Here is a 26453-nt window from a genome sequence, read left to right as displayed (position 1 = left end):
TTCTTTTCCCACACTCTACAGAGTTATCCGACAGCCAAGTGGCATCTGTGAAATGGGAACGTCTGACTGTAGAGTAAGTGGTGTGAGCTCTGTATGCAAACGTCTATCATGAAACCAGTGTGAGCATATTTTAATGTTTTTCTGCATATTAGGCTTATGGGATTCCCAGACAGCAAAGTGGCCCTGGCCCAGACTGATATGATACACAGAAATTGAGCAGAAAGCATTTGTGTACCCAAGATGGGCGAGCCAAAGTCTCAACTAGAAATGTACCACAGATAAACAATGATTCAAGGGGAAATTCCTTATTCTAATGGAAGTACAGCACTGTACGTTCAAGCTTTTCTGTACCTCTCAATGGAACTACACATTTGAATCTTGGTATTTTTAATGTGTCACAAATAAAAGACTGATCATTTAAGAGATTAATATTTAACATAATTAGACAACATTTGGGAAAAAATCCCACAATTCCCACAGATGTACATCTTACTACTGAGTCATAAATGCACTGAAGGTGAATGTTAGGATTTGTTTGTAGACAAAGTCTGGTGTTGGCAAATTGCATAATTTGCATTCAGTGACATACATCCAGTCTTTTCCAGTATTCACATAAGAATATCACCAGGTAGGACCGCAACATGTAGTTGTTACTGTGATATTGTTGGTTGTTTGCTATTGCTATTGTACAGTTAGGCATTGATGAAGAATTTGCTAGATCATATGATGTATACAAATATACAATTATAATTTAGTAAAGATACTTTTACAGTGGCCTGATAAAGTCACAATGCTTCCAAACACTTGCACATTTAAAAAAAAAAAAAACATATTTGCAAATACAAAAAACACTTCAATAATAACACATAAAATGGCCTACAGCACACAAAACATGAAATAGACAACTATTGCTACACACTACAATAACACATCAAATATTTTGTGTTGCAAATTCACACAACAAATGCAGATAGTGCCCACACAACAGAAGCATTCACAACACGAAAGAGGTTCAATCTTACCATCAGACAACTGTGACAATCCTAACTGATCAATCACTGCTGGTTAAATATAGATATTGCTTGGGGTAAACTAATTTAAACAAGTCAATAAATAACTATTAACATCTTTAAGATGAAATTAAGTTCAACTTACCAAAAAAGACTGGAAACATAAAATGGTCTCAATTAAGTTCTCTGATTGGAAATCTCTGTTGGTGTAGTGAATTCTTTCGTTGTGCTGTGTTCATTTGTGTGTGTTCTGTGGATTTGTATGTCATGTGCTGTCAAATTGATGCAAGTGTTCTTTTCATTTGGAAGTACTGTGACCTTTTTAAGCCACCGTGTAATATATATTATGATCTGTTCATTTAATTGCAAAGCTTGTACAAGGCGTCTCAATTTCTTGAATTTCCCCTGGGGATCAATAAAGTATCTATCTATCTATCTATCTATCTATCTATCTATTTAGCATTTTAACTATTGATGATAACACAAAATGGTGAGATACAAGCTACTGCAGACTGGTTCATGCATACACTGGGTGTAAACTAGATGTACTGCAAAGTGGTACAAAAAATGACCGCCGCTCAGTCCTGCACATTCACTCCGCAAAAATAAATCACGCTTGTCAATTTGTCTCCATCTCCTACTCCATCCCCTACTCTTGCAACTTTTGTGTATGTGTGTGTGTGTGTGCGCGTGTGTGTACAGTATTTGCGTGCGTGCGCGTTTATTTGTGTGCGTGTGTGTGTGCGTGCATGTGTACAGTCACTAAATGTACACATATATTCATTTATTGTATGGTTCCCCATGAACAGAGGGTGTCATAATGATCCTCCAATTGCGTGCAGTTTTGACCATATCAGCCAGAGATACCTGCAATTACAACCCCTCATTTTTGCTTTTGACTTTTTGACTAGGAGGCACAATACATCAAATGGGTAGTTATGGGATGGGTTGACATGGCCTCTTAAGACCAACATAAAAAAAAAAATGTCCTACAGTTCTCGAGATATTCACAGAAAACTGTGTCCGCCCTACCCTCCTTTCAGGGGATCCAGTCCGGTGGGGAGGAGATGGATCAAAACGAAAAACAATGGTTCCGTGTCATCCTTGTGGGGCTACATGCCCACCAAGTTTTGTGCACCCCGGTCTTTCAGTGTCCCGGGAATTGTTGACACAAAATTAGAGAAGAAAAAAAAAGAAAATCTGGACAGAAAAAAAAGCGCTTTGCTGCACAGCGGTCATAATAATACCTACACCACGGCCCTGTTAGGCTACAGAAACATAAACCCATGTGTCCATTTGTTTGTTGGTTGGTTTAATCAAATATTGGAGCAGCTCATAAGACACCTTTTTAGCTTTGTGTTACCTCACTCTTATGTCACTGTCACTACTAAGGTGCACTTTATGTGGCAATACTGTTCTCAAGTTCTTCTACAAAAGTTGTGGTCCTCTCCAGAACTCTTAAAAATGCCTTTTTGTTGCGGGCATGCTAATCCAGTTTCTGTCACACATTATGACTGCAGAAGTCATCCTCATGTCACACCATTCAGGAATGTTTGATCCAAGTTCAACCATCAGTGCATATATAATCAATACTAGATGCTGAGTGAATATTTTTACAGCCAAATAAATGAAAGACAGCAGGTGACTACAATTGTAAATGGTCATCAGTCACTGTACACAGCAGAAGCAACTGCAAGAACCATTGTTTAAGCAATGAACCCTCTGCTAGAAAACAGTTGGCAGCCACTGTGCACGCATTTGGTGCACTAAGTAAAAGAAGAACAGGTAAGGTTTCAGGTGAAAAACAAAAGATAAAAAGGCTATCCATCTAAGAGAAAATTCAGACGTTTTGTCATACATTTGCATTTGTTTAGGTAGAAGGCATGGTCAGGGTATTGAGCCATCTCAGCCTTGGGCTCCTATAGAGGTCTGGAGGGTGAGGCCGAGGCCGTAGAACAGCCTCCCCAGGAGGGACGCTCAGTAAGTCCTGCGCGTGGCATAATCCAGCACCATACTGGCAGCGCCCAGCAGGGCAGGCTCCTCCAGGTCAGAGGTCAGAACCTGGATGTCCTTCGCAGAGGTGAGAGCGCGCTGACTGATGATCTGCCGCACAGGACTTTCGTAGAAGGAGGCCAGAACGCCGGAGAGAATCACCATGGACGGGTTCACCATGTGGAGAATATTTGTGATACCAACACCCAGTGCTGCGCCAGCTAAGTACAGTAAAGTCAGGTAATTAGAATCACATGTAGCTGAAGTATTGGTACCAGTGCATGGGACTACAGCTAGTGTGAGAACACTGCTGGAGACACTGCTGGAGGCACATACCTGTTCTCAGTACTGCGTCAGCTTTGGAGTTTCCTAAACGAGCTGCATTGATCAGATCGATGGCGCTGACTGGGTCTTCTTTCTTTAAAGCCATTCCTTCTGTAAACAACAGGTCTTCTGCATGCACATGCAGAGACACAATCATGAATTATAGGTAGGGAGGTAGGTCTATTAACATATTTAATGGAAGAAAAAATGAGGATAGGCAACATTTTGACCCTACTGGGTCTTTTTCAGGCAAAATCATTTTGAAGACCCAGCAGGGTCCAAACATTGCCTATCCTTTTTTCTTCCATTAAATAAGGGAGTTTAAAGCTGTGTTGCGGACATTAAATTTTTTCACTGGAGTACGTTTAATTTGTCCTGCACCTGCCAGAAGGTGGGATGTGCACACAATTACTTTTTTGAAGGTCTATTACCATAACCTTGATTAATAACTTAAATTAATAATTAAGGCTTTTATTTACTTCAATTGCTGCTTATATATGGGTCAGGCCTTGAATTCATTCCTTTCACACAAAATGTACTCAGCAGTATTATTAAATTGATTATTTCAAACAGTATGAATATTTGCCTAGTAGTATTGAAATTGCGTTATCCAATAATGTATTACAAATCATTTGTATTTGCATTGTCTAACAGACTGCATAACCTAGGCTACCTAACAAACAAAGAGGCTAAAAGAACAATGCCTACATGTATTTGTAGGCAAGGCAAATCCCATAGCCATGGGCTAAACCTGTGGCCACACCAGACCAGGAAAAAGGGCCTGCGTCTTACTGGAACCCATCTTGTAATCGAGGTTTTACAGTGTTAGAAAATGTATGTTTCCATCTGGATGTGTATGAGCATGTGAGTGTGAGGGAGAGTGACAGTGCTTGTGCATGATTCCCTACCATCATTGAGTCTCTTGGCCTCTCTTTGTAGGGCGATACCGGATGCATACGCCTCAATGCAGCCACGGCTACCACACATGCACTCTGGTCCATCCAAAGACACCATAATGTGGCCGAGCTCCGCTGCACAGAATGTGCTACCATGGATCAACTCGTTGTGCTGGACAATCCCACCACCTATACCTATTCATTTTAAAACACACACACACACACACAAACACTAAGTGGTCAAATAACTGTACAACAATGCAATAAGATATTGTCTCTCTCTCCTAACTCTTTATATCGAGTGAAACCTATTGAAGTGAGTTATTAAGCTGTAATCATAGTATACTTTGAGGGGGACATGGAATCCCCCCCCACACCTCTATTATTCAACTATGATCAAAATGTCCTTCTAATATAAAGACATAAATTGTTATACTATGATAGCCTATCACTCACTGCTGTCCGAAATAATTAATTGTAGATGTAATCACAAATTAAACAAACTTAACAATTGATATCTAAAGTAAATTCTATAAGCCTATGTATCTAGCCAGCAGCCCATTGCGTAATGTTAGAATCTGATATTGTTCCCATCAATTGTTGATGGGACATTTAATGTTGTAGCACCATACCTACTAATACTTAATTTACACGCAAGGCTATAAAACTGTGGCTCTTTTCAGGGACTCGAATAGGATGTAAGTCTTAATTATTGTCATATTTGACATATTGTCAATTATTGCCATTAAAGGAGAAGTTCGGTCTGATATTGACCTAAAGTGTGTTAAAAACATGATACCGATAAATAGCTCTTTTCGGCTTGTCCCCTGCACTCCGAAATCTGGCGCTAGTTAGCCGATGCTACCAACAGGTTTTCAATGGGGGTGCCTCGGGCATCGGGCTAGCCATGCAAATAAATCACTGTTTTACACCATTTACGAGGCTCAAAGTAGCTCCACACTTCATTGGTAGACTTCCGAGGGCCCTGACATTTAAAACGAGACATTGAGAACTTTGAAAAAGCACTGGTAGTTTATTTACTAGACGATTTATACAGTACCTTCAGGAAGTTTACCGTTCGCCGCCATCTTGAATTAAGCGACGAGCGTCAAGCGACGAGTACGAATGAACAGGTATGATAAGGGATCAGATTCCAAAATAATTCCGTGGAATGCATGGATTCCAGTTGCTTCCAGTAGCAGCAACTGGAATCCATGCATTTCCACGGAATTATTTTTGGAATCTGATCTGATCGTGATGATGTAATATCATCAATATTATTTGGGATTCATATTGACGGCCAGACTGTACCTGTTCCTGTGATAATGGTAGCAAAGTTCTCCACGCCTTTTCCGTGACCAAACTTCCGCTCAGCCAAGGCAGCACAATTCCCGTCATTGTCCACCCACACAGGTAGGTGCAACGCGTTGGAAATGGGCGTCCTGATATCCACGGAGCTCCACTCCTGAATCAGCTTTGTGGAGTGGAGGACCACACCTTCCTGGGGGTTGACTCGGCCCCCCGTTGACACACCTGACAGAGAGCAGAAGGGCAGATTTAATGATAATGCTCTTAGACAGCCCGAACATGGCATTCTGTAATCTCCCCAGTCTATTACACCAGTTCATAAAGCTGTAATAGATAAAGGCGATGTTGCCTCCAATACAGGCCTGGTGCCTGCCAAAGCTGACCTAACACTACAGCTTATAATACACTTCAGCTTATAATACACTTGTTATATACTTTGTTATTTAAAAATACAGATATGCACAGCTTATATAAAGGAGTGAAAGGCTACACACCAACTCCAAGGACTCTGCAGTTCAGACCCACAGCATCGTCGAGGGCCTTTTTGCACATCTGTAGGATGAGATCTATCCTCTCCTCATAGGTCTTAGGATTTGATTTGGTGTACTTCTTCACTATTTTACCCTATTGTACAAGAGAAAGAGAGGCAGCTTGCAACAGAAACAAGACTTAAGAGCAATCACATGTTTGGGAATTACAAAGGATGAATGGACATGCGTGGGACAAACTTCCCCCAAGAGAAAAAAAAATCCCAACTCAAAGCCAATTTGAAATATGAACATGCTTATTATACAAACTGAAAAACCATTGAGAGTATATTGGAAAAATTGGATTTCCTATGTCCCCATCTTGAATCAAGCCTTTTGTCCTCACCGTATTCAGTCTGATACCTGGGCTGATTAGTAAGTACGTCCATAAATCACATCGTGCCGTATGGTATGATTACAATTTATTTGACTGATACCATCAGTAGGCACAGATCAAACTGTGAAGTTGTGGTACCTGACTGTGAGTTTGGCTTGAGGTGTTGTCTCTAAAAGACCTGTAGGGTACCTACAGCATTGAGACATGTGGGGTGCTGGACATCAAACCACGTATGGTGACCTTAAAGCATTTCACATTCAGTAACACATATGCCTGCATCAAACCACGTATGGTGACCTTAAAGCATTTCACATCCAGTAACACATATGCCTGCATCTCACCTTCATGCTGATAATGGCTACACGCAGGTTAGTGCCTCCCAGGTCCACAGCAAGGGCACTCTGGGTCTCCAGAATGTGGTCAATATCCTGAGAAATGCAATCCTTTACTGTTGGGAAACAGAAGGTCTTCTGCAGCGGCTCATCCAGATTGATGGACTGCAGAAACTTGAGGATGCGTGGAACTGCATTTCCATCACCGTAGATCTTGGAGCTGAGAGGTAAACAAAGAGGACATAGAGTTAAACTGCTGCATCTTTTTTGATACATGACTACATTAGTAAATGACTACATAATGAAAACAGGTCAGTAAGGATCACAGAGTACACACCAGGGATATCGCTTCCCAAACTGTAGATCCAGCGCATGGTATATTTTATTCTGAGTGTCCGCATCTCTGACATGGAGAACATTCTCCCCTATCCAACAAACATCATGCATCACAAATAAAATAATTACTGTCTTCACATGTACCAGACATAAGTATGTAGAAAAGCCCCAATCTTCTGACAGACAGAATGTTTCTAGTGAATCAAGCAGTAATTTATCAGATTATGAGAAACATTTCAACACAACCAAAAATGTATGTTAAGTCACATGCAATTTGCAATCTCCCCATGTGTCAGAGATAGAGCATCCAGTGCTTGACAGTACCTGTCTCTCGACCAGTCTGCCTGGTGCCCAGGTTGATTACGGGTGTTCCAAAGGCCCCTGCCTCTCGCACCCCGCAGCTGCTGTTGCCAATCATGCAGCCCGCATGGGCCACCAGCTGGATGAACTGCTCAAAGGGAACATGCTTTACGGCCCTGAAGTTGGGATGCTGCTCAATACCCTTCTTGCGCATCACACGTACCATCTCCTTACTGCCTGAAAAAAGAAAAGGCTTCAGTTACACACCTTTGGTCATTATGTAAAAACATTTTTTTTTTAAATACCTGTACATTAGTGTAATAGCCAGTGTGCATGCAGCTGACTGCAGAAACATATAGAGAAGCTTTAGTTCAAAACAACATAGTCCCAGTTGACACCATGGACCATTACTGAATTTCTGGATTAAAGAAGGTGATGGTATAGTCTACACCCTGTAATTACGAGAGTAACAGCAGACATTAAAACAAATTTGTTTTATTTATGAAGCTTATTCAATACAGGCGTCACCGATCAGACTACAAGTTGATACTAAAGCTAACTAATTCATGAAGACAAGGAGTAAACACTGCTATTCCATAATGTGTAAAGGTATTTCTGACTACTGCTGACAAAGATTGAGCAATGTTAGAACACAATAAGTCATCATGACTGCTAAAACTGACACACAGAGCAACCATTTAAGTGATATTGCAACTTCACAGACTGTGTGTAAAAGTATGAGAGCCAATAGGCATCCTACAATATGTTGAATTGTAAATTAGATTTCAACTGCTCAAAGCACTACTGAAGTCCATCCAACCAAATGTTGATATGTGTGTGTGATGGAGATAAAGAGGTGAGGCGCTAATTTAAGGAGCAGGGGAAGAGGACACAACCAATCGCTCAGTCTTACCAGCATCAATGTTGGGGAAGAGAACCAATGTCCGCTTGTTGAATGAGATAAGAGCATCCAGCATCAGCTCATAGATCTTTATGGAGTTTTTAATGTCGGTTGTTACAGGATGCTGCAACGCTACGATGTAGTCTTGCTCTTTGACACCATCTCCTATTCATGATGACAAGATTTAGTTCACTCTAGTGAGGTTTCATCCATGCTTGAGCAATATATCAGGTCTGATTTCCTCTGGTAAGTCCTAATTATATAGGAGCACTTGTGAGTTAAGGTTTAGCTTACTGATAAAGAGATGCTCCATCATCAAAGACATAAAACATTAAATGAATACTGTATTGTCAAAAAATGACAAGTGTAGTGTGGGGAAGATATGGCACCAGTGGCTGCATACCACCATATACAGCTGCCCACAGGGACCTGGGCTTGGTTCTGACCCACTATCATTTCCTAATCCCACTCCCATCTCCCTTTCTCCTAATCATCTTGTCCCATCCCAATATAGGTAAAACCCCCCCAAGTAAACTTTAAGGCTTAAAAGAACATGGAAATTGGGAAATTAGCTTATTTCACCATCTCCCCCAAAGCCAGATAAAATTATACATACCCTTCTCGTCTCTGTGTGCGCAGTAACTTAGTCTGAAGCATCCACCGTTAGCATAGCTTAGCATAGCTCATTGAGGTGGGCTGGGCCAACTAGCCCATCTCTCAAAAGTGACAAAAACTCAAACATTGTTCTATCTACATGCTGTGACTAGTATAATTACAATGTGTACACATTTCAATGTAAAATGCAACACAGCGATTTTATAAGTATACATTCTTGGAATTACATTCTCATTCAGGCGAAGCACTGCTACTGCAGCTTTTCAGGTGCTGTGTGTAAATAGCACTGCCCAAGTAGCAGTGCTTTTCCTGAATGAGAACAAAGTTCTATGTTTGTTTATGCTTAGAAAATCGCCTATTTGTAGCCTATATGTTGTATACAAGTCACAGCATGTAAATAGGAAAAAGTTCTTTTGTCACTTTTGGGTGCTACCCACCTCAATTAACTATGCTAAGTTATGCTAAAGGTGGGTGCTTCAGACTAAGTTACTGCACAGAGACGAGAAGGATATGTATCACCTTATCTACTTCTGGGGGAGACAGCGAATAAGAGTTTTTTCAAAATGTTGGCATGTTCCTTTAATAAAAATAAGTCCCCAAAATACACCTCACGGGTGTTTAGCAGAGAGGTTATTTCTACAGTTGCTTCTACAGGCATGTTTGTTAGGACGTACCCAGCCAAGCCTTGATGATATCAGCATAGTCATCACGGTGGTGAGCATCCAGCAGTTTGTCATAGGAGGGGCAGCCGGCCAGGAGGATTCGGGAATGGTCCTCACACATGGCGATGAGGTGTCGCTCAGCACTACGTGTGCAGCAGGCATGGTAGTGGGCCAACTTGGATATGGCATGTCGGATGGAATCATCTATAGTGCCACTCACCTGGAACCACAGGAAGATGTGATTGTGACATTTTCTTTGCTTGGAAGCACAAATTCCAGAATCAGGACAACCGTTAAAAGGTTCTGATAGCACAGAAGGTGTAGGTAAGGGGTACAGCATGTTCCAAATTCAGTCAAATTTAGAAAATAGCAAGCAACAGAAAATGGATTCGGGTAACTTTTGTACACAACAGTCTTTTGCACTGTGTTTTCCTGTTAAATGTGGGCACTGGCTGAATGAGCTTTATGGGTGGACTCAGCAGTGCCCTCGCCATCCTCTCATTTATCTCCTTTGTCAATCTCTCCGGTCATAAATTGGTACAAAGTCCAGATTAAATTACATTACATTGACATGGTTAGAAGTCATTCGCACTAGTGCGCCTAGATATTTTTTTGCACTCGCACGTCATCATTTTTACTCGCATGTGCGAGTGAAATGGGCGCACTGTAGAGCCCTGCAGTCAAGTGTCAGTTCTAGTCAGGTGGCAAGTGCTAGAATTAGCAAGGCTAGTTGTAAGTAGTGCTATGAGAGGAGATATTCTCTGAAGAGCTGGGTCTTCAGGAGTTTTTTGAAGATGGAGAGGGAGGTCCCTGCTCTAGTAGGAACTGATATCGCGTTCCACCAACGAGGAACAACAGATGAGAAAAGTTTGGATTGGCCTGAGCGTACCGGTGGCAGAACTAGACGCCGTTCGTCTGAGGAGCGCAACGGTCTGGAGGTAGCATATGCCTGTATGAGGGCATTCAAGTAGGTGGGAGCAGAACTGGAGACTACTTTGTAGGCAAGCGTTGGAGCCTTGAATTTGATGCAGCAGCCATAGGTAGCCAGTGTAGCGGGATGAGCAGCAGGGCAACATGTGCCCTTTTGGGTTGGTTGTAGACCAGGCGCGCCGCCGTGTTCTGGATCATCTGAAGGGGTTTCACTGTGCAGGCTGAGAGACCTGGGTGGCACATTGAGTCAGGTAAGTCCTGATTTTCCGTATGTTGTGGAATGCGAAACGGCACGGCCGGGCAACCGAGGCAACGTTATTAGAGAAGGTTAGCTGCTTGTCGAGCATGACTTCTAAGTTTCTTGCAGCCCTGGTGGATGTTGAGCGGCCACTCCTGAACCCAGATTGATTTAGATCAAGAAGGTTCCTTTAAGCTACGCCAGAAGACTTTGAAAAGATTTGGAAAATATGTTTGAAAGACTATAGTCACACACCCTCTCACATCTAAAGACAAGACACAGATTTTATAGTCATAGACTAAAATTTTGCAACGAATAGGAATCTTACAGGGTCACTATTTACAAGACTGCAACTAGATTCCTTTTAATCATTTCCCATTGTGTACCAGATATCAACAGGAACTCAACAAAGCTTGCATAAACAAGCAAGCAGATTCCTTCAAATGCACCGCTGACTATCAAAATACCGATGCGCTGTTTGAAGTTGCGCTGCTTGCTGTTAAAGGTAATGACAGATGTCATTGTCAAAAGTAGAACACTTGCTGTATTGTTATGACTCATTGATCCAAATGGTTTGCCGTTTATTTTGTGTGCGGTGTATATTTAATGATTTGTTGGGTTTGGGTGTATACTGTGTGCAGTGAAGTTTGCTGTGTTTATGTCAATACTATTTGCTGTGGGTTGTTGTAACACTGTGTGCTTGAACTATGGGTCTGTGATTGCATAGCGATCAGCTGATTATTACAGCCAGCTGACTACCCCCTCTGCGTAGCGCTTACTGCACGTGAGACTTGTTTGACTGCTAATTGATGACCAGGTGGGCACACGACACCGGAGTTTGATCAGGCACACACGGAGGCAGGAAGAGCAGAAAAACACACAGGCAGCACGACACAGGAGACGAAGGGCTGGAGAGGGGTGCCGCGTCTGGAGAACGGGACCTGAAGCCTGATTCCACGCATTTTAAAGCTAAGTAAATGAAAGTCCATCTGCCTGTAGCGAAGTGAGAGTGGGATATGAGTTATCTGCTTGCGACTTAGGAGCTCTCCCTCTCTCCTAGTGTTTGGCTGTAACCTACGCAGTGAGCCTGCCTACAAACGCAAGACGACGTGACGCCAGCGGCCGTATGTGGAGTTTCACTCTACGTTCGCTATTGACTAAGTGTTTCGGAATGATTGGAGCCTGCCTGAAATAACAAGACGATCCGGTTCTCCCAACCCCGTGCCGAACTAAACGGACTTGACACCATATGCCTAACTTCCCTATTGAACTCTGGGAGTTTTATCTTTAGCCCTGTGCCAATGGACTGAATGTTTTATGGACTCTTTGTGATATAATGTGCATATTTTATGGGGGTGTGCTTGTGTAAATTTAATAAATTGTTAAACGGTCTTCCCATTCTCCAACAGTGGAAATTTTTATGCTGGTAGTACGAACCTCACCTTTTGTGTGACATCATTCTCATTGGTTTAAAGCAGTGTTTCTCAAAGTGTTCTCAAATGCGACACACCGACTCGCACCGTGGTTCACCACGGGCATTCGGTTTAAATCCGAAATGCTCCCACACTGCAGCTGTCGCGTTTGGCTTAGAAACCAATTCCATCTTTTTTGTCTTTATTAGGCGTAGCCTACTCAAACTCGCAACTAGCTTTCTCTCTGCCTAGTGCCGGTATACTTCTTATGCGGCCCATCAGCTGCACTCTGTGGTAGGCTATGCGAGTAGTCCCGCCTCCCCACACAACATGCGACTGACAAGTGACTGACATGAGGGTTCACTCATCGTTACTCTAAGGACCCGAGAGAGAGGGAGAGAGAGAGAGACGAGGAAAACAAACAAGCATGCAAATGGCATTTATCGCGGCCAGAAAAATTATCGAGCTAATTTTAATTATCATGCGATTAATTGATTTATTGAATATCGCGACAGGCCTATCGTGATATTTTTTTTTATTGGTTAAGTGGTCCTTGGTCTGGAAAAGCTTGAGAAACTTAAAGTCCTTAAAGGATGTTACCCCCAAAACACACCCATGACTGATTAAGAAACATAAGAACAACCTGTTTGCTCCTGGCGCCCAGCGTTTGATCACATAATCACGGCATTAAATTAGTGAATATGGACTGGCCGTGCCTTTAATGTCTTTAAACATTGCGCCTCTGACCACCCGTATCTGATCGCTACGATAGGGCCCTTAGACTACAAACTGTCATTTAAAGTATACCTTCATCATGTCCCTCTAGCCTAAATGTTTAAAAAATGCTTCTAATTACTGAAGTGATTTACATTTGATTGTGCCTGCGACATGTCAATAAATGTACAAGTATTGGTATCACCACTGGTTCTCAGCAGTGCAGAAGGCTGTTTGTAGAGCGCACTGCATATTGATATTAGAGCGCATAGTCAAGTCAGACAACATTAGGAATGTCACCTTTTGATTTAACAAAATGAGTCCCAAATGTATGCATGAACATCATGCATTGTTGATGATTATTTCTAAATGCCACACTACACATTCTAACATCCATCTAAAAGCATTTCATTTTTAATATTTGAGACCAATAGTGAAAAGGTATTTATAGCACACAAAATGGACAACATGTAAGAAAAGTCACAATTAGATGGATAAATTGACTGATTTAAAAGGTGAAGAAAGCTGGTTCCCATTTACAGTTTGCAGTTCAATTGTTAGAGGGCACATGTGAGTGCAGTGCTTCAGATGGACCATCATTATTAGTTTTGGACTGTAGTCCATGTTAAGTCCATCCTTCTGCATGAGTGTGGCGGATGATGGCTGATCGAGTCTCACTGCCTCCCTGGTCCTGATCCAATCCAAGCCTAATGGTGCCCTTTCACAAAACTCTTGTTTTGTGATGAGTTAAAAATATGAAAGCTAGCCTGCTCAACTGATAAAACTGTCCAGCCCAAATTTCCAGTCGTAATGCTACGAAATGCGCTCACCTCTCCTCCCTCCAGATGCAAGATACGAATATTCATGAGGGCTGCCGCAGTAGCCAGGGCCAGGGCATCGAATCGGTCGCCATGGACAATCAGCACATCCGGGTTAAGCCTCTGGAGGACGTCAGGCAGCTTGACCAGCGCAAGGCCAACAGACTCCACCATGGCTGCCTCATCCTCCCCACGCACAATCGTATGCAACTTGGAGCCAATGTCAAACTCATCCTGTTCGATCATACGGAATGTGTTTCTGTGGGAAATAGGGAATATCAGGAGGCATTTAAAGCCATGTTTGCCTAACTTTCCTGGAATTTCAAATTCCTAAGCACATAATGTGAGCAGTGGCTTATATCTTGACTAATGTTATCTTACCCATAATCATCAATAAGGTGAGATCCTAGCACCACCACCTCCAGCTCAAAAACCTCTGGATTGGCCTTCATGCCAAACATAATTGGTGCCAGCTTGGAGTAGTCAGCACGGTTACAGGTAGCGACGCACACCTTCAGCTTCCGTTTGCCATTATTTTCCATCTTCTCCACTTGTTCTCTCTCCCTTTGCATTTTTAGGTAATACAGCTCCTGCCAAAAATAGAAAACACAAAAATATGAATATTTTGTAGGAAACTACTTTGTGTTTGTTGACGATCGGCAGTCTCATCCCTGTGAGAGAGCAGTTAGTATGCAAACAAATTTTACAGACCACAAGCAAATTGTGTTCAAGATCTAGGAGTGACTAAAAAATGCAATTCATGCCATATTCCCTTTTGTCAATCTTGGTGTGGACGATTTTCAAACAATTCCACAAGTCAATACAAGCCAGACTAGTTCCACAATATTTTAGAACAAAAGAACAGACAGCATGGGATACACATCATGACTAGGTCTTAAAGACACAGCACAGCACATCGGTCATCTGTTACACCTGGTCGCTCCAGTTTTTTTTTAATTTGACATCTGTCATGTCATGTCATAGTCTCATCATTGTTTTCCATCCTAGCCAAAGTAGGGTTATAAAGCAAGTGAGGTGAGACCATGTATAACAGAGGTCACAGGAGATCCTCAGTGCTTGAAATGTTGAAACAGGATGCAGATCACAGGATGCAGCTCAGCGCTCAGTGCACAGTGTCCTGGCATGAGATACAGCGCTGGTATCTATGCAAGCCTGAGATCACCATGCCAGAAGGTTGCCAGGGTGTGGACCACATAGACATAATATAGATGTTACGTCTATGGTGGACCATACTTACATGAGTGCTCCTCTCAGTGAGTCGCTGAGGGATGAAAACAAATGAGAACAAATACTTAAAGGGGTACACACACAACTAAGTCACTTTTTATTGTGAGGACACTTACAGTTTTCAGGTACAACACTGTTATCAATGTAGGATTTCCTTGAGTCAAATGGGTAATAATCACTAGACTACAATCAAACTCAATATATTGTAAAGTGGAATTGCGTTTTAAAAGTCAGGTGAAAAATTCAAGATGAGAAAGCCATTAATCAATGATGATCATAAGAAATAGGGAATGTATGTACATTGACTGAAAAGCAGTTAATTATAATCTTGGTCCTGATTTTCACCAAGCAACACAATTGATAGAAATGAACTCCCACCACTACCAAACTATCTGCAGACTAGAGAGGGTTAAAGCGGCTCTTTGCTATCTCTCTGTAACGAGTGGTCATTCCTCCTATCCTATCCCCTCCCCCAATGCCCTGCCAAGGCCCTGATAATCATTGACAAAATTACAGAGCTCCATAGTCCCTTAACTGCTCCATGTTTAGGAGAAAGCAAGTGCCCATATTGACATAATGAGAGTCTCTTGGACAAACAGAGCAGAGCAGTTACAGGAACTTGGCCAAAGCAAGCACTTGGCTTCCTACCCCCCACCCCCCTAAAAAAAGAAAAGACAAGATGACAAGACACTATGATTATTTTCATCTATTTCCATCTGGAGTTCGTTTTAGGCTATAGGCCTACACAATTCCTTTACCATCTATTAGAGGGTACTTCCTTTGTAGTTCTGACAACCTCATTAAACTCAGTAACATATGATTAGCCTAGATATTTGTGCTTATATCTAGTGCGATCATGGCTACAACACCTTTTCTTATTTAATTTTTCCTTGAATAGTTAACACAACTTGTCATGTTATTATCATGGAGTACATCACACATAACACATAATAGGCCTAACGTACCAGTTCATCCACATAACACATAATAATCCTAACGTACCAGTTCATCTCTTAACCTTTGTCCCTTTCAGGCTTCTAAACGAACTCAGATCAGCTGGGATGGACTCAGACTCAGCATTTTTTGTGCATATGTGACCACGCCAACTAAACTCAGACCCCTCTAAGGGCTGTTTCACACTGGGTGCGTGGCGTGAACGTGGCGTGTCTGTTGCGTGTCAGTTGTGTGGCGATTGCGTTGCATTTTCTATGTCTTTGCACACCAGAAGCGTCCACGCAGCTGACATGCTCACGCCACGCACCTGGTGTGAAACGGGCCTAACGCAAACCGAACTGAGACCACCTCAGGAGGTAGTCTCGGCACGGTTCGCTTTGAAGTCCATGGCACGGTTCGCATTATCTGTGCATTGTGAACACAAATCGCCCTGGGTTCTCTTTCACATTTTGTTATTGTATGCTAGCTTATTTTGTCCTACTTGACTTTCCATTGCCAAAAAAGAAGGCATGTCATTTATTATTTTTTTTAAAAACTATTATCATTAGGCTCATGATAGGCCTACAGACATTTGAAATGTACAAATTTGGTGTGTTCTTAAGTTATCGTTCGGCTGAATATCTTTTCATCCAAGGTATTGGTAGCCTAACTAATGAAGAATTAGCAAACTTTGGATCCATTGCTCACCATTTTTCAGTAACCAGGTGGGGCGGGTCTACCACTGAATTAGACAGTATGATTGGTTGGCGTGTTGACTGACTGTTCAAGAGGATATTTGCAATAACTTCAGATCAGAATTAATTCTGAAAATATATTATCATACATATATATATATTTATTTCAGAAAAAAAAAAATGAAACAAAATCACCACACCAATTAGCCTATGGGTTATACTAATTATTTCAACCTGATAATGAATGATGATGGAAATGAGCAACTATATAGCCCATAATCCAAAGCAGTAGCCTGAGGTCTGAGACCCCCAGAGAAGGTATAGTCTGAATAGGAAGAAAACTGAGGCCCCATCAGAGCAGCAGAAGTGCACAAGAAAGAGATCCGAGTCCTCTTTCAAATGAACTCATAATGTGAATACAAAATGAACGGAGTCACTTTCTGGTCCCCTTTTAGTGGACTGAGTTCGGTTATTTTAAATAGTACTATATGTGAAAACACCCTATACCTACCATCTATATTGCACTGAATATACAGTAAGTCCTAACCAGCCATTCTAGGCCTAAGCGCTGGTTGTGATGGATCATCTATTGTCCAGTATCTTCCCAGCAGAAGTGAGTAAAGATGAGTTTGGGAGTGACTCCACTATGCTATAACAGCTTTAAACTGCTATTTTTTGGCACTACCATCCTACATGTTGGTAACTGAGATTATTTTCAAAGAACCACCATACAATCTTGAACGGCCTGCTGACCCTTAAACTGCTGTGAGAGCTGTATCGTCAGCTGGAAGCCCCCTCCTGCCGGCTGAGCTGACAAACAAACTGCTGTCATGAGGTTGAGGGGAAATGGGGAGACATAGCCTAGTTAGTGGTTACTTTGTAATGTAACAATTTCATGAAAAAGCCTAATTAATGCAGTCCAATCTATATTTGGCCAACACTGTACCACTCTTACTTTATTCCACCTCTTAACCATCATGTTCTAGCAGAGTCATCTGAGAGCCTGATAACACTACACATATTGTCCAGACACTGTGCTATTCATATTTCCTTGCAATTTCGCTCAACTTGACAGCCAGTGTGAAATGTTCCTTCATGCCAACAAAACCACACAATTCATTACACAGCTCGTCATAGCCATAGACTAGATGCCGATTCAGCTACTCAGTACAACAGTGCAAAATTAGAGGCAGCAGTCTTTTACAAATAAGATCTTGGAACATAATTGCAGGACCAAGTCACAATAAGGACACACATTCTTTAAGCAGCCTGTTTTAGTCTCCCCATGCTAACATTATAGGGCTAACAGCCGGGTTACAGCCCTCTGTCATCAAAGCAACCCAGCCAGAGCTCTTCTGAGACGTAGCATCACAAGACTGGAGCTCTACACTAGGCATTATGATGGGGGCAGGGGCCGAGAGGACCAAGACAGAAACAGTAGCAGACTCACATGCGGGTTACGGCCTTCAATACCAGCGAACATGACTCCTCCTGCAATCCGTAAGCAACTGTATTCTTCTGCTGTCCCTTAAAAACTGCCTCCCTCTATCACCTCCTCTCCTCCGTCACCCGGCTCATGCAGTCTTTTATACGCAGTGTTCTGATTACCTCTCTGCCTCACAAAGCAGCACATACCCTGGAGGAGGGCATTACACACACTAGCAGCTGTGATTGGCAGCCTAGCACGACAAATAAACCAATAGATTCCACCCACTCAGCGATGGCGGGGGAGGGCTATGATGCGTATGCAGGCACACGCAGGCACACACAGACACACACACACACACACAAATCCTCCATCCCAAATCCCACCACTGCAGCCTTAATACTGCCACCAACAGGGCACGTTTAGATGTACAGTAAAACTGTAGGCTGCTGCATGGACTTGCAAAGAAAGAGAGAGAAAAGTCTGATTTGAGCATAGAATACCATGCAAAATTCTTAGGAGCTTGTAAAACAAAATGGCGTAAGATTTAAGCCTTGATCTTTGTAGAAGAATTTCAAATCGCCTCAAATCAAATATTCAAAATGTTCATGGAAAAACAGAAGTTTCTGATGCAACAAAGTGTGTGGGAAGTATGATGTAGAAATGGTCAAATGTTCAGCACTGTAAAAACTAAATTCTGCATGGCAAATTTTAAGGCTGCTGGATTGGCAACTTCCAATAACATTAAATCTTTCAGAACTGAAGAGCAACAGTGTTGAGCAGCAATCCATCATTATTCAAAATTAGGGCTGTCAAAATTAATGTGTTAATTGCTGCGATTAATTTTGAAATACATAGCGCATTAGGCTATAAAATATCAACGCAATAATGCATTTTGTTTACCTACTTCCTTTAGGCTTTTATTATGTATATCTATGGCTGATGTCATGTAACAGAAGCCACAAAACCTGAAGCCGCAAGCCTGAGTGTTTACTTTACTGTCTATGGAGTTAGCTGAAGATTACGGAAGCGTATTACGGCTTCTACCCAGTTGCGTTCCGTCAACGCATGCCAGTGGGTGTTCCCGACGGTAGCTATGCAAATGTGTAGTATAACCATAATTTGATTGGTTGGTGCTGTCCGTCGATTGGCTTGATTGGCCGGTGCCGTCTGTCGGTGCAGCAACAGCTGAACTTCTCAACGCGAGCTACGGGAGAAACGCGACGCAACGGACCCACAATTCAGTTCGGCAACGGATGACGTATAAGTATAAGTATATATACTCTTTTGAGGGAAAAGGAGGGAAATTTGGTCTCTGCATTTATCCCAATCCGTGAATTAGTGAAACACACTCAGCACACAGTGAACAAACAGTGAGGTGAAGCACACACTAATCCCGGCGCAGTAAGCTGCCTGCAACAACAGCGGCGCTCGGGGAGCAGTGAGGGGTTAGGTGCCTTGCTCAAGCGCACTTCAGACGTGCCTACTGGTCGGGGTTCAAACCGGCAACTCTCGGGTTACAAGTCCAAAGCGCTAACCACTCGAACGCTAACCACTTTGTCACTCGAAAATTCTGACTTTTATCTCAACATTTTTGACTTTTATCTCGAAAATGTTGACTTTTTTCTCAGAAATTCTGACTTTAATCTCAGAAATTATTTCTGACTTTGTTTCATGAAAATTTTGACTTTAAATTCTCAAAAATGTTGATTTTATCTTGGAATGTTGACTTTATCTTGGAATTTTCAAAAGTATTTTTCCTAATACGCTTCCATAGAAGATGGAGAGTAACCGTGAGGAGCTTGTAGGCAAAAACATTCAGTTTAAAAAGTTGCCTGATGTTAAAAGCACTGTGATCAGTGCTCCACTACCACCACACGAATCACACAAAATTTGTTTACATGAAGCACATGATATGGCAATTTAAACACATTCCATTCAGTTAGCTAGGTGGCTACCATGGCTCATAATTCACTTTTAATTGCAAACAGAAAATGTCTGCCTGGCAAATTTTAAGGCTGACAATATATTGTAGGGCTGTGCAATTAATCAAATTAATGGATTATCATTTCATGATAATGACTTCCAATGATTACGAAACCAAAATAATCAAAATATAATGATTATTTTGCTACGTTCTGTTTCATAACAATGCTCACCTTTGAGAGAAAGTGGAATAGAACATTATGTCCAATATTCCAATATGCGGTTTAATGTTCTGCATTATGTCCAATATTCCAATATGTGGTTTAATGTTCTGCATGTCATTAGTGGGTCACTTTGATACTAAAAGTATCTATGTAATGACTGTATGATATATGTACTGTCCCTGTGTATATCTGTGTGTGACTGTATTTAGAGATAAGCGGGAATTAACCGGAATTAAAAAGCGGGTAACTTTTCCGCATTCTCTCCGTGTTGGACTTCAGGCAGCGGTAACGTTTCCCAGACCGTAGGATAGAGAAGAGGCAGTTGTTGGGGTGACTGGGATCCCTGATAATTTTTCTTGTTCTCGACTGACATCTCCTTATGTAAATTTCCTGTAGGTTGGGTAGGGCACTTCTGGTGGTACGTTCAGCTGATCTCACTACTCTCTTCAGAGCTTTACGGTCTAGCTATTACGGTCTAGCTACAGTGCTATTACCATACCAAGCTGTTATACTCCCAGTGATAACACTTTCAATGGTGGTTCTGTAAAAGTTCTTCAGTAGTTGTTGAGGTAGCTTTAAGTACTTGAGGCGTCTGAGGTGGAAAAGACACTGATGATCCTTTTTCACCAGTGAATTAATGTGCTTGGTCCAAGTCAGGTCTTCAGTAATATGGACTCCAAGATATTTAAAACTCTCTACCCTTTCCACTTGAGAGTCATTGATCATAAGTGGTTGATAAATCTTATGCTGATCACGCCTGAAATCTATAAACATCTCCTTGGTCTTCGTAACATTCAGGAGGAGGTTGTTTTCCTGGCACCAGTTAGATAACCTGTCTACTTCACTCAAGTAAACCTGCTCATTGTTCTTTGAAATGAGGCCAACTACTGCTGTGTCATCAGCAAACTTTACAATGATGTTGGAATCATGTACTGCTGTACAATCATGTGTAGAGTAGGGGTGTAACGGTTCATGTAATCGTATTGAACCGAAAAGGTACGGGCGGCACGGTTCGGTGCATGAATTTACACGGAGAATACACGGTATAAAAATACATAAAACTCGTGTGCGGATTCATTAATGTCATGCGCAATTACTGTTAAGTAGCGAGAGTTACGGGAGTTCTTTAGCGACACCTAACGCTAATCTGTAGCCTCGCTTTAGCTCTGATTGGCGTCTATGTTATTTTGTCAGGTAGTCTGAGTCGTCGGTCGAGTCAGTCAGTCATTAGCAGCACTAAGGTGGCGACCCACAAGAGTTAGAGGATCCGCTGGTCTCTTTAAGATCGCAAGTTTGAGAACTTCAGTTACAGTAGTACAGGCGAGAGAGTGGTGGATAAGATGAAACCGTGTGCCGGCGTTGTTCAGCAGTTGTTATATGGTATGTGAGTGGAAATATATGCTACACATGCAAGAGGTTCAACCAGGCGCTCAGGTGAAGTTATCAAGTCCTCAAGCGGTGCTCTTGGGGTAGGGAAAATCCAATAAAGCAATAGCAGGTCCCAGGCACTCAAATATATAAGAGGAGAAGGAATTCTTTAAAAAGCCTTTATTGAATATGGCTTAGGTCATTTAAAATTATATTAATGATATTTTTGTTATACAACATAGTACAGAAGCTAACTTGATAAAACGAATCATTCAGAATAACTGGGCCATTGTTAATTCTGACCCTACCCTCCAAAAGGTCTTTCCTGAACCCCCCCTTGTTTCTTACAGGAGGGCCCCGACCCTTCGTGATCAGTTAGTTCACAGTTTTCTTCCCCCTGAGAAGAAGGAGAGTTGGCTTAAGAGACCTATCGGTGTACACCGATGCATGAATTGCCCCCATTGTGGGAATGTCATTCCTTCAAAAACATTTGTGGATTTTAAATCTAACAAAACCTACAAAATAAAAGATTTCATAAATTGTAACACCAACATATTTTTTATTTACCATCTATCCTGTACATATAAGGTGTTTTATGTAGGGCGCACAAAAAGGCGTCTACGTGATCGTTTGGCGGAACATAAATACGCTATTCGGACCAGCAACCCTGATTATCAGATGGCCCAACACTTTGCACAGGTTCATAATAAAGATGATTCTCTATTAAAAATAGAAGGGTTAGAACATGTAAGGCCTTTGGAGAGAGGCGGTGATAGGATCCGCAGACTCAACCAGCGCGAGACATTTTGGATCCATCAGCTGGATGCGTTAAGTTATCCTGGCTTGAACGAGGACATAGAATTTAAGTGTTTTTTATGATGTCGTAATATGAAGTTTTGCTCTCTTTCGTGATCTCATGTAGTTCTGTCATGTCTAGGATTTTCCATTTCTGGGGGTTCTAATAATTTATAATTGATTTGGTTTGTTTTCTTCTCTCTTTTTTCAGGTAGTCTATGTTTTCTGCTTGTTTTTTGGTGTTGTTGTGTGTGTGTGTGTAGTTTTTGATTACTGTGTGTGGTTTTCTTGCAGACCTGTTTACTCATTAGGCTAATTGATTATATTAGATCTTATTGAGTTAATTAAATGATTGTATTGTGGGTGGGACTTAACTTATAAGTCTGTGGCATTCTCATTCATGTTGCTACTTTGCCCTAAAGAAGACCATGTTCGGTCGAAACATGTTGGCTCAAAATTTTAAACGACCTAAGCCATATTCAATAAAGGCTTTTTAAAGAATTCCTTCTCCTCTTATATATTTGAGTGCCTAGGACCTGCTATTGCTTTATTATATGCTACACATATTCGAAGCCATCACCCAGATGATGATGTAGGCTACCAATCACTGAAACGAGAAAAAAAAAAATTCCCATGCGCTTCAGCAGCCTTTTGATACACATACAAATAGGGCCAAAACCTATGGCTTAAATTAAATGATTTCGTAATGACAGAAAGCTATGTAAATCGTGTGGTAATTACCTTTATGTTGGGGTAACTTGTAACTTCTCACATGAGGAGCTGGTAGTGTTTAGTGCATAGACAGTAAAAGAAAGTGACAATGCTAACCAGGCTAATAAACAAACCATGCTACGGTGAGTTAACGTCAAAGGGCAAAGTCACGTGACTTCTAGTTGTAGTCTGTTTATGAAATGAAAGGAGCGATTTCGTTTTTTAAAATAAGGCAAAATAGTGTGATATGTTCACAGTTAGTAGGCTTGATTATTACTGTACACACACTGAAAAATATTGAGGCAAATTGTAGACCCTTCCATATACTGTACAACTAAACACAGATGTCGAAGGTCTTGCTTAAGTGGATTTTTAAAAATCATTATTCTATGTCATTTGCACTTTCAGAAATAAGAGATGCTGTAGGCCTATTTTCAGTTTTTATAGCTGATTGTCTTATTTTGTTTACAAGTTACAGATGGAGTCTGGGTACTTATTGTACTGTTTAGCCTACATCTTACACACTTCAGGCTGTTGCAGTTAGCTCAGGGAAGAGACTGTATGACACTAGGTGGTACAGCCTGAGACATGCACAATAAAAAAAAATTGCTTTCTACATTTTTGTTTTGCTTTACTCTCCATTGTACCGAACTCGTACCGAACCGTGATGTCCGAACCGAGGTATGAACCGAACCGTGACTTCTGTGTACCGTTACACCCCTAGTGTAGAGGGAATACAACAATAGACTTAAAACACATCCCTGTGGCGCTCCTGTATTGAGAGTAAGGGATGAAGAGATGGGACTACCCACCCGCACGGCCTGGGGTCTACCAGTAAGGAAGTTAAAAATCCATTTACACAGAGATGAATTCAGTCCAAGATCTTCCAACTTAGTGAGTAGTAATACAGGTTTGATTGTATTAAATGCTGAGCTCAAATCTATAAACAGCATTCTAACATAATTCCCGTCCCTGTTATCAAGGTGGGCTAAATGCAAAGACCAAATTTCCCTCACGGGATCAAAAGAGTATATACTTATACTTATAAACTCTGTCCCTGATTTTTCATACTATTGGTCTGACTGGGTCTCTATTAAATCTATGGTATCAAAATGACCATCACTTTTTGTCTTGAGTTGTCGTGTGCATTATCTTTTTAATGTATTTTTCCTGTTGAATTATAGGCCAAATTCAATTCAATTTAAAAATATAAATGATGCAACTTTTGGAAATGGATGATAATTCCAAAATCACGTAGTAATCATGTTTAATAATCATCTATATTGAATCAATCAATATTGAATAAAATAATCATAATAATGTTTTTTGCCATAATCGAGCAGCCTGTGAGGCACATGGAAGTTGTGATCTAGGCCCCAGGCCATTCTGACCCTACACAAGCCACTTACCCCAAGATACTCCTATCCAGGACGACTGTCAATATCAGCAATTAGTTAATGGATTTGCTGTTAGTAAGAGCGTCATCTAACGTTAAATGTATTCAATATTATGGGGAATTTAAAACTACATTTTAAGCACGACGTTTTTCTCATTATGCGTATTTACGTGGACACGTACTTTAAAGTTAGCCTAAAGTTTACACAAAGATCCTTGATTACTTAACGTCTCTCTGGTTTACATGCACAGTGAACTCGATCTGCACTTGATATTTCAGTTTGATGAATGACGTTTCATTTCACCTTTAGAATGACGATGCACAACTGACTGTTTACCGTATAAGAAGAAGCCCAACTCTAGCTTCTAGACAGGACAGCTTTCTGACAAGTGATCTGACTTTGCAGCTCATTTACTTGAACGAGACACCATGGTTATTAACAGTTTGCTAGCTAAAGAGCTATGTACAATAACTGTCTACTACCGAGATACAATCTCGGAGGATGAAGTAAGACAGTGAATATACAACCATCCATTAATAATGCACTTAAGGCGAGACACGGCAGGTGAAAACATAGTTTTTTCATGCACTGGTCAATTTCGAGATTTTGGGCTAATTTGCTACCTTAGCATGTATTCTTTCACACTACTACAACAACAAAGCCCGATTTACACATTTAGGTGTTTATTTCATTACATTTTGTCTACTCGCGCCTGTATATTTCTCCTAAATTCACCAAAAGTTAGTCTTCTAACGTTTCATGCTCTACCGCGACCGTGATACCAAACATAACATGTGTAGTACCGTTGGAAAGCTCTGTTTTTCCTGCATGACGTTGTGCTATCCAAATATGGACACTTCCTTTGTAACCGCAACCAATCGCGAAAGTTCAAAGGCGAGTCTAGGCTGAGAACGGAATCTCTTGGCTGTGTTCCAAGGCTGTTTTCTCAAATTGAGTTTTTATCATTTTCCAGTAGAAACATCTCAGCCTATGTAGCCCCTATGTACACCAAACTTTCCAGATATACACTTAGCAGTATTCTGAAGATATTTACAGAGGGATTTGTTAATAAATCATTCCTGACCTGATTTATGTGACATTTTAATCAAAAATATAAGGCAAAAATCGATGTTTTAAGGCTATGGACAGTATATTCTGATTTCCTAGGTAATGAAAGCAGATATCCTGAAATCAATCTGTAATTTTATTTTTATCTTGTATGCAAACAAAATGAAAGAATAATTTTGTACCAGGCTTTATCATATGTTCAGATCTATCTACCGAAAATATATGCAAATTTGCGCATATTTAATGAGATAATGCCTAATTTGCATAATTAAACATTCGAATTTCAAAAATTGTAATACATTTTTTGTTCATACTTGTGTAAGTAGCTGCTAATCAACTAAGGAAGTTTCATGGTGATTTCTTTTATTTAAAAATGTTACCCTATTCACCTGTAGTGTCTCGCCTTAATGTGGAAACAGCCGTATGTAACTTAGCTTGCGAAATTAGCTGGCGGGACATAACAAACATCACATCTACTTGAACGTTGAGGATACTGACCAGAGATGCTAGCCAGCTAGTTAGTTGGACACATGCACCACTGTTATCATCACCAACTTACATAAACATTGTTAGCCTACTTATTCCTTCCCTAGTATGCGTTGCAGCTAATTCCCTAACATTATGTTACAGTGAACGTACCTTAAGCGCGACACACCTGGCACATCTATGACTACCAAAGAATCCTTCTTTAAACTTGTGTTGGTAATAGCAGAAAAATTCGTTCCTGATACAGCTGAGCTGAAACCATGCTCATAGATTAGAAAGCTAGATACCGCATATTGCTCGAGTTCACGTAAACGCGGCCGCCATATTGCTGAGGAGGACAACACACTTGCCGGTCGCCGCCATACTCTGTCTGTGATTGGCTGTGCATGACTGACAGTTGCTGCCTCTCTGGCTAAATCGGACAAGTACGACGAGAACGTTAAAAAAAATCAAAAGACAAAACTGATGGGCTTCTATCACTAGTATTAGCCATGGGAAATATATACACACCTATCAGTAGGGAA

The 26453-nt window shown here is 41.2% G+C and overlaps 1 protein-coding gene across 3 annotated transcripts; it reads right to left on the bottom strand.

Annotated features, from left to right (window-relative positions):
- Positions 1-391: 391 nt before the first annotated feature.
- gne (glucosamine (UDP-N-acetyl)-2-epimerase/N-acetylmannosamine kinase) lies at positions 392-26453 on the bottom strand. Of its 3 annotated transcripts, XM_076295505.1 has the most exons (14): positions 26083-26453; positions 14911-14934; positions 14034-14242; positions 13665-13911; positions 9553-9760; positions 8276-8428; positions 7387-7599; positions 7064-7151; positions 6736-6946; positions 6025-6154; positions 5534-5755; positions 4235-4417; positions 3339-3455; positions 392-3223 (listed from the first exon to the last, which is right to left on the bottom strand). In XM_076295505.1, the coding sequence occupies exons 3-14, from the start codon at positions 14222-14224 to the stop codon at positions 2988-2990; spliced, it is 2199 nt and encodes a 732-aa protein (XP_076151620.1). In that variant the 5' UTR covers positions 14225-14242; positions 14911-14934; positions 26083-26453; the 3' UTR covers positions 392-2987. The 3 variants fall into 3 exon arrangements, with proteins under 3 accessions (XP_076151620.1, XP_076151619.1, XP_076151618.1); XM_076295504.1 differs by lacking the exon at positions 14911-14934; XM_076295503.1 differs by lacking the exons at positions 14911-14934; positions 26083-26453 and adding an exon at positions 17979-19173.

This window comes from Alosa pseudoharengus, unplaced genomic scaffold, assembly GCF_046254945.1.
Source record: "Alosa pseudoharengus isolate Yale_2024_CS ecotype anadromous, Long Island Sound unplaced genomic scaffold, YU_APseudo_1.1 YU_APseudo_1.1_scf_2, whole genome shotgun sequence".
Lineage (NCBI taxonomy): Eukaryota > Metazoa > Chordata > Actinopteri > Clupeiformes > Clupeidae > Alosa > Alosa pseudoharengus.
Note: the sequence above shows the minus strand (reverse complement) of the source record. Positions and strands in the feature narration are given on the sequence as shown.

What these genes read in the sequence shown, in the direction of transcription:
- gne (XM_076295503.1), bottom strand. Translation starts at nt 18,011, where the DNA reads ATGTTCGCTGGTATTGAAGGCCGTAACCCGCAT. An exon ending in TGCATCTGGAGGGAGGAGAG is followed by an intron (nt 9,761 to 13,664) that starts GTGAGCGCATTT and finishes CTGTGGTTCCAG; the next exon opens with GTGAGTGGCACTATAGATGA. An exon ending in GCAGACTGGTCGAGAGACAG is followed by an intron (nt 7,152 to 7,386) that starts GTACTGTCAAGC and finishes TTTGTTGGATAG; the next exon opens with GGGAGAATGTTCTCCATGTC.